Source organism: Cetorhinus maximus, unplaced genomic scaffold (assembly GCF_964194155.1).
Source record: "Cetorhinus maximus unplaced genomic scaffold, sCetMax3.hap1.1 HAP1_SCAFFOLD_72, whole genome shotgun sequence".
Classification (NCBI taxonomy): Eukaryota; Metazoa; Chordata; class Chondrichthyes; order Lamniformes; family Cetorhinidae; genus Cetorhinus; species Cetorhinus maximus.
Window position 1 is genome coordinate 320051 of NW_027596106.1, and position 8945 is coordinate 328995.

Sequence of the window (8945 nt, forward strand, 5' to 3'; positions counted from 1 at the left end):
TTAGGAAGAACGCCGAAGTGTTGCAAAAGTCCACCAGTTCGGCAATGGAATCGAAATTTTAGGTTGATGTCTTCCTGTGATCCATCCCACCACAGACAATGACCTTGACCTTCATTTTAGGTTCAGCTGAATGGTCATTGAGATGACTTTCGATTCCCTACATTGCAATGTTTTTGTGCAGATCAAAGAAATTACAATCTTAGGATTCAGAAGGAAACACGGAAACACAGGAGACATTGATATATTGACTTCACTTTGAATCTGGTGAAATGAATTTCGCTTGAATATTACCTTTAACTACTGTTTTCCTTCCATAGATTCGATTAAAATTCGTTTGATGGATGGGATTGGCTCCTGTTCCGGTAGAGTGGAAGTGTATTACAACAACACCTGGGGATCAGTCTGCGATGATAGTTGGGACATGTTTGATGCACAAGTTGCTTGTAAGGAACTGGGTTGCGGAACACCCATATCAGCCCCTGGAAATGCTCATTTTGGAGCTGCAACGAGTTTCTTCTGGTTGGATGAAGTCAACTGCAATGGAACAGAGTCTAAATTATCCCAGTGCCAATCCAATTCTATCGGAGAACATAACTGTAGCCCTGGCGAGGCAGCGTCCGTGATATGTTCAGGTAAAGATGTTGCACTTTTTTAATAGAGGGTTAAGAAATCGTATCAGTCCTCATTTGAAGTGACACATTAAAGTGAAGTGCAATTGTGCACTATTTGCTAGTTTCAAAGCAGGATCCTGAGGCTCCTGCTGAAACGAAAGTTGTTGGTCAAGAGAGATAGGTCGGGGAAATAGAACCGGGTTCTAATACTGATCAGAAAGACGACAAGTATTCGCCTGTTGAATGTTTCCCTGATTAGCTGCAATATCTACAAAATTCTAGGAATTCATGACTCTGTGATCCATCATCCAGCACTCCTCATCCGGTTAGCCAGCATCAAGCTCCAGATAATGCTTGGGCATGATTTGAAAACAATGATGAGTAGTTTTTGGTTAGGTTTTAGGCCAATATTATGTTGGCTTCACGTTGTACGACATTCCCGATATTCAGATGCACTGAGTCCCATTGCAACTGACAGTCGCATTGGGCGCGCTAATCATGGTAGTTGTTTTCACCCCTGATTTCCATTTTGCCCGAACGGAATATCTAAGTTTCACTTTTCACAACGTGACTGTTATAATGATGTAACTTCGACTAGTGATGTCCTCCAGTAGCAGAAACGTTGCAATGAGGAAAACGAGCCAAGCGAAGGCAGGAGGTGGGAAATGTGACCGCGCATTTTCAGAGGTATGTAGAATTGTCGGCTGTTATGACAGAGCAGTTGGTAAGGATTGAGATAATTCAAACATGGAGGGAACTTTGAACATCTGTCATACCCATATTGTCAATTGGTACTTTTGAAATGCAGCTCTGAATTCAGGATTAAGGAAACCAAGCCTCCAGAGATTATTTAGATCGAACTAAACTAAACATCTCCTAATCTTGCAACAAATTAAACATATACACATGTCCACCAAATACCATCCAAATGGCTTTTAAGCACACCATCAACTTAATCACCCTCAGGTAAATCTTCACGAAGGCACCAGTAACCCGCAGGCATTACAGAGGTACCAGGCAAAGCGCATATGACCTTCCGGATTCATACTGAGGGTCCTGGCAATTTGGTTCATTTGCAGACACAGTACTAAGATTGCAGGCTGTTAAGAAAATAATTGCTTCTGCCTCTCGCGCAGGAACCAGTTTTGGTTTGTGCAGGTAAAATAAAGAACAAGATTAAGAATCAGAAGAAAACATGAAAATACCGATTACAGGAAAACCCTATTATTATACACAACTAGTCACGTCAACGTTGCATTACTGAGATTCTAATCTCATCAGTACACAGCCGCATGATAAGCAGATGCCTCCAGTCCCTGGCACTCTTTCTCTTTACCCTTATCTGTTTACCCTCATATCGTCGATCTTCAAACCAGTTAATCCCTTACCAAGCAGAGTGTAGGCACAAGGCACTTGTGACACTTTCAAGCAAGACGCTGAGTTTTAAATTCCTGTCACATCACAGGAAAATACCCAGAGCCTCGAATTGTTGCAATTGTCCTCTTGTTCGTTAAAGGAATCGATAATGTTGCAGATTTTGTTCTGAGGTCTTCCTGAATCACTTTCCATCAACAACCATGAATTTTCTCTTAATTTGCGGCTCAGCAGAAGATTGCTTCAGAGGAAAATCGATTCCCTACATTGCAATACTTGTGAGAAGGCCAAATAAAACTAAATTAAGATTCAGAAGAAAACATGAAAACACAGGAGACAATAATATTACTGTTTCATTTTGATTCTGGTGAAATAAATTTCGCTTGAAGATTTTCTCAACCTTTCGTTTTCTTCCTTCCTTTAGATTTAACTAAAATCCGACTGATGGATGGGAGTGATTATTGCTCTGGCAGAGTGGAAATGTATTACAACAACACCTGGGGATCAGTCTGCGATGATAGTTGGGACATGCTTGATGCACAAGTTGCATGTAGGGAACTAGGTTGTGGAACTGCCAAAGCAGCCCCTAGAAATGCTAATTTTGGAGCTGCAACGAGTTCCTTCTGGTTGGATGAAGTCAACTGCAATGGAACAGAGTTTAAATTATCACAGTGTCAATCGAATTCTATCGGAGAACATAATTGCAGCCCTGGTGAGGCAGCGTCCGTCATATGTTCAGGTAAAGATATTGCCTTTCTATATTTTTTATTTTTATTAATTTTCTGATCAGTTTAGAAAAGCTTCCAGACCAAGTGTTAAATAACACATGACAGGGATGCCCAATTGTGCACCATTCGCCACATTCAAAGCTGAATGGCATGAGCTCCTGCTTACAATAAAGTTGGCGGGCGAGAGTGGTTAACCGGGGAATTGGGAACTGTTTCATTGCTCAGCGGACAGTCGACACGTAACCGATCTGTCGAATGTCCCTCTTAAAAGCTGTGGTTACTCTTTTAACCCATGAGCCCCGTGATGCATTATCATGCTCTCCTGATCCGGTTAGCCATCACAAAACTCGGGATAATGGAGGCATGATTTGATGCAGAATGGAAAGTCATTTTTACGGTCAGGAAGTCGACAATAGGCAGAGGCAGGAGGTGGGAAATTGTGGATGGCGGAATTTCAGATGTTTATGGGATTTTTCGCCTGCAGGCGGGTGAGGCTGATGAAGTTTTGGTTTACTTTTGATTCCATGGCATGTTTAATTGGCGCAGGTCTATTGGCCTGAAGCCAGATACATCACAAGTTGGACCAGTCCCCTATCAGGCTGAGCTATCAGTGAGGCTCATCTCTTAACTCGTGCAGCAGCCACAATGGAACGTGTAACAGGTTTAGGAACAAGATGTTAGGCCCCGTTATCAACGTACCATCCCTCTTCCTCTTGTCCTGGATTGTGCCTCGAAGTCGAATCTTCCTTTTGGGGGACACGGAAGCTATTCGCTCCACCACCGACCTGCTGAATTTATGAATAATTCAATAGATTGTTCAGTTAACATTTTTCTTTCATTTTCTCTTCCCTTAGAATACGCCACAGTGCGGTTGATCAATGGGCCAAACCCCTGTACTGGAAGAGTGGAGATACATTATAATGAGACTTGGGGAGCAGTGTGTGATGATGACTGGGACATGCTTGATGCATAAGTTGTATGTGAGCAATTGGGCTGCGGAGCGGCCGAATCAGCCCCTCACGGTGCGCGTTTTGGTGCAGCTCCTGGTCCCTTTTGGCTGGATAATGTTAAATGCAAAGGTAATGAGTCCAGCCTAGTAGAATGTCAAGGCAACGCCTTGGGAGAACACAACTGCAGCCCTGGCGAGGCTGCATCTGTCATATGTTCAGGTAAAAATGTATTTGTTTGCACAATTTTTCAGCATGCATGAATTCTGATGTGAAATATCATGTTAAACATAGTCACAATGCTTTCTCATTAGTTGCTTGCTGTGATGTTCCGGCTTCGGATCCCAATTAGCCAGCTGAGCACTCTAGCTGAAATCGTCACTACATCAGTCGCAACTTGCAGTTGATGCTGAGATTTTTAATAACACTGGAACCGTCGCTTCAGCTCTTGTTATAATCATCGATTGAGATTCAGTAATTTATGTGATGTACGTGTTGAGGGCAGACGGGTTTCAGTGAAAGGGATATGGAAGGAGAGTTTGACTCTGAACCCGAACGCGAAACTTAAAATATTCAATTCGCTATCCATGTTCACTCGGGCTATTGATCCTATTATTGTATTTAATGAAATGTGGAATATTCCTGCACCATATAACTCTGGTTCAAATGATTGCTGACAGTTCCACAGCCTAGTCACATGTTAAAGCATTTCGTCCGAACGGGATAACTAAGTTTCACGTTTGACAAAGCAACAGTTATAATGATGTAGCTTGGGCAAGTGATATCCTCCTGTAGCAGAAACATAACAATGAGGAAAACGAGTCAGGCAAATCCAAGATGTGGGAAATCTGACCACGCATTTTCAGGTGTATGTCGGGTTGTCCGCTGTTTGAACACAACAGTTGGTAAAGGCTGAGTTACTTAAGCGACAGAGAGAATTTTGAACAACAGTCAAACCCTATATTTTTAATTGGCATGTAGGAGATGGGGCTCTGAAATCATGAATAAGGCCACAAGTCTCGAGGGGGTATTTATATAAAACTAAATGGAACATATGTTCATTGAATAACAAATTAAACACATTAACACGTTAACAAATTATTACCATAATAAACTTTAAACAAATGCGCAAAGTAATCACTCCCGGGTTATTAGTCACCCAGGCAAGAAAACATTGTAGACTTTAAACAGACACCAGGCAAAGCGCATTTGACCTTACAATATATTTCCGAGTCAGGATGGTGAGTCTCTTGTCGGGGAATTGAAAAAAAGTTAAAAGGATAAAGATAAAATCCTGCTGAATATTTCCACATATATTGTAGTTCGATCCTCCATTAGAGGAAACCAAAATGCGAATGGTGGAGGAGAAACACCTCGTTGGAAAGATTGGAGGGTTACTTTAATGAGGCTTGGGGGGCAGTCTGTGATGATGACTGGGGCATACACGGGGGAACATTGTCTGTCAGCAGCTGGGCTGCCGAGCCGCCAGTTCAGCCTCAGCCACCAACCACCCACCCCCACCCGCCAACCAGTGCGCATTTTGGTGCAGCCCCTGTCTCCTTTGTGCTGGATAATGTTAACTGCTGAGGCGATGCGTTCAAATTATTCGGATGTCCAGCGAACCCACGGGGCAGGGCGGGGTGGGGGGTGGGGGTGGGGGTGGTGGAGGGGCACAACTGCCCGCCTGATGAGGCAGCTTCTGTCATTTGCACAGGTGAAAACGATTTTTATTTTAAAACATTGGGGAAAGCATCAAATCAGATTTCCCGTCTTGTCTTCCAGGTCTTGACAAGGATGCACTCTGAGCGAACTTACGATTAGGCTCAGACATTGCAATTTCACTGAGGGGGAGCATTGCATCATTGCTAATGTCTCCAGTGCATCGGGAAAGATTTGGTACTCAGCTTGAGACGTGGCGGGGGGGGGGGGGGAGTGGTGGGTGAGGGGGTGGGGGAGAGGGGGGGCGGTGTGCGGGGCGGGGGGGAGGCGGTGGGGGAATGGGAGGTGGTCGTGGGAGGGAATGTTTGGAAGCACACAAAATAACTGCTTTGTTTTGGCTTCCCTTCTCGCACCCGAACCACATTCATCTTCCCATTTCATTCAAAGAACAAAGAAAAGTTCAGCACAGCATCAGGACCTTCGGCCCTCTTAGCCTGCGCCGATCATATTGCCTGTCAAACTAAAACATTTTGCTTTTCCGGGGTCCGTATCCCTTCATTCCCATCCTATTCATGTTTTTGTCAAGCTGCCTCTTAAACACCACTATCGTGCATGCTTCCACCACCTCCTCTGGCAGCGAATTCCAGATTCCAGACACTCTAACCCTCTGCGAACGAAACTGGCCCCGCACATCTCCTCTATAGTTTTCTCCTCTAAGTCCCCTAGTAATTGATCTTCCACCCTGGGAAAAAGCTTCTGACCATCTACTCTGTCCATGCCACTTATGATTTTGTAAACTTGTATCAAGGCGCCGCTCAATCTCCGTCGCTCTAGTGAGAACAAGCCTATTTTCTCCAACCTCTCCTCATAGCTAATCACCTCCTGACCAGGCAGCATCCTGGTAAACCTCCTCTACACCCTCTCCAACGCCTCCATACCCTTCTGGTAATGTGGCGACCAGAATTGCACGCAATGTTCCAATAGTGGCCTGACCAAGTTTCTAAACAGCTGCAGCATGACTTCCCAGCTTTTATACTCAATACCCCTGCCGTTGAAGGCATGCATGCCATATGCCTTCCTGACTACCTTATCCACCTGCGTTGCAACTTCCAATGACCTGTGGACCTGTAAAGCCAGATCCAATGTGGGAATCTCTGGCTTAGGCCAGCATTTATTGCCCAAAACCTTGTTCAAGGAGGCGGTTAAGAGTCAATCACATTGGTTGAGAGTCTGGAGGCACATGTAGGCGAGGCCAGATGAGGACAACAGTTTTCCATACCATAAGGGGATTAGTGAATCTTGTAAATATTTACGACAATCGACAATCGTTTCCTGGTTATCATCAGACTTCTAATTCCAGATTTTTTCATTGAATTTTAAATTCCACCTGCCCTGGGGTGATTTGCATCTCTCTATGCCATGTATGGGGATTGGTTTTGAGACTCCAGTAAATGAGCTAAATTGAGGTAAACTTAACAGGGCGCCAGGATGTGTGGCGTGACATATTGAATTATCCAGCCCACCTTCTGATTTGACAATCCTTTTTTGTGGGCGGAGAAAAAAATTGCCTCTAATCATACTGCCAATTAATTATAACCTGTTAGACAGCATAAACAGATGTTAAAGAAAACTCCAGAAAGCTACAGGAAGGCAATTTTTCCAAGAAAGCCTGAAACAAACGTGTTGGATTGCACCTTGCCTTTGTCTGGCACGTGTGGAAAGGTTGGTGGGCGTATTGGCCATTCTATTCCTCGAATGTCATTGGTCAACCGCCAAAAACAAACAGGTCATCAGCATCTTGGAGCCAATTACAAACCGCCTCATCTGCTCACCAAATTGCACAAATTTTCACACTGGAGTCAGTGTCATCACAAATGCAAATCTCCTGTACGGATGATCTTCTGAAACGTCGCTCCAATCAACTGGTAGCTGCATGTGAACAAAAAAAACATATATTTTTAAAAGTTCATTCATGGGATGTGGGCTTCGCTGGCTGGGCCAGCATTTATTGCCCATGCATAATTGCCTAAATCGATAAAAAGTGTTCTCCTTAGCCCAGTCGTTAATGTTGTCTGCCTGCTTATTTTACATTTGGCCTCCAGTTCCTCTTTGGTCGATTCTGTCAGTGATGACCAATCACTATAAACCGGCTGCGCAGGTAACATGTCACAATGACCATTTTTTTCGTTCTTTTGGTAGCTAACCCTGCCTGTCACAAACATAAAAAATAAAATCCAACAGAATTGCCATGATAAGTCTCCCTGACATAAATCAGTGGTGACTCTGGTGAAACTGTTGACGCTGCCATAACACGCAATAAACACCCAGAGGCTGAATGTTACCTCAGTTATTTCTGGAAACTGTTACCACCAGCAGGGTACAAGTGATAGATAAAATGAAGCTCGTCAACTCAAACAGCAGCACTGATTTTGGATGAACCGATGTTTATGTTTTACAGCCACTGAGAAATGACCATTGAACCAATGATTCAGGAAGGCGCCTGGATGCTGGTGATACGCAGCAGATGAGGTCCATGAAGGATGGGGAATGCACCTCATCATATTAGACAAACAACTACAGCTTATTAAATGAAAAAGTTCAAATCTGGGATTCCACAATTTGTGAAAGTTGGATGTTAACTTTCATCAACTGCTTAGAAACTCAATTGTCTGCTTGCTATTTCACATTTCATGTAGCTTTGTAAGAAGTTTGCTGCATACGTACAGCCTGCCATGTTTTTTGACTCAACGTGAGCCATGAAGATTGTTTCACTCTAACTGCCCGGACCCACAGTGTTTGATGCTATTGATGAAAGCAGGACGCAAGGCACTTAGACCTTGCTGCCTCTGATGATGCTGTAATACCCAGCACCAAGATAACACTTTCTTACCCTGCTGCTCAAATAAACGCCCCTGTTATGCAAACCTGCGTCTCTAATTTGTACTGTTTTAGCTGTTATTAATCAGGCCCTGTTAAAGGAAATATATATGTGTTTATATTAGAAATCCCTGGCTCCAGAAAAGGGAGGTGGGGGGTTTGGTAGGGGACGAGGTTTACCTCAAATTTAAACGGGGGAAATACCGCCAACAGTTCCCTGCCCCCTCCGCACCAGCCCGAAGTGCCCAGGTAAGAGTTGCCTGTCAATTACTCAAAAATTCAAACCTCCATTTGGAAATAGGCCTGTGATGGGAGCCTACAGAAAGAAGAAATTCAATTGCAAACTTGAATGGTTCCGACCGTCTCATCTGCAGAGTCACTCAGGGAATGTTATAAGTATTAAAATCGCTTCGAAATCGCAGATAATAGTAGCGCTTACAACCCCAAACGACCAAGTGCTAAGTGACAGACACAGACACTCCCCCCAAATACACCCCCCACCACCCCCCACAACCCCCCCCCCCCCCCCCACCCCCCCCCACCCCCCCTCCTCCCCCACCACAACCCGCGGCTTCCCTGACACTGACACCGGTCACTAAGTATCTCCCCAGCAGCAAAACACAAAATGATTTTTGTGTAGCCAACAACACCCAAAAGCCAAATGATTATCCTCTTCCGGGCTCAACAATTCAAATCAAACTGATTCCCTCCTGCCTGGCTGATGATGTCCAGCAGGAACCGTAGCAATG

General features: G+C 44.3%; 1 protein-coding gene across 1 annotated transcript; it reads left to right on the forward strand.

The window, feature by feature from the left end:
• Window positions 1-251: 251 nt before the first annotated feature.
• On the forward strand, window positions 252-8240 carry LOC144672832 (scavenger receptor cysteine-rich domain-containing group B protein-like). The gene is made up of 4 exons (XM_078534812.1): window positions 252-632; window positions 2410-2724; window positions 3568-3882; window positions 7778-8240. Exons 1-3 carry the CDS (start codon window positions 338-340, stop codon window positions 3684-3686), a joined length of 729 nt encoding a protein of 242 aa, XP_078390938.1. The 5' UTR covers window positions 252-337; the 3' UTR covers window positions 3687-3882; window positions 7778-8240.
• Window positions 8241-8945: the final 705 nt, after the last annotated feature.

Coding starts and splice junctions, on each gene's coding strand:
- LOC144672832 (XM_078534812.1), top strand. CDS start 338: ATGGATGGGATTGGCTCCTGTTCCGGTAGAGTGGAAGTGTATTACAAC. Junction 633..2,409: donor AGCGTCCGTGATATGTTCAG/GTAAAGATGTTG, acceptor TCCTTCCTTTAG/ATTTAACTAAAATCCGACTG. Junction 2,725..3,567: donor AGCGTCCGTCATATGTTCAG/GTAAAGATATTG, acceptor CTCTTCCCTTAG/AATACGCCACAGTGCGGTTG.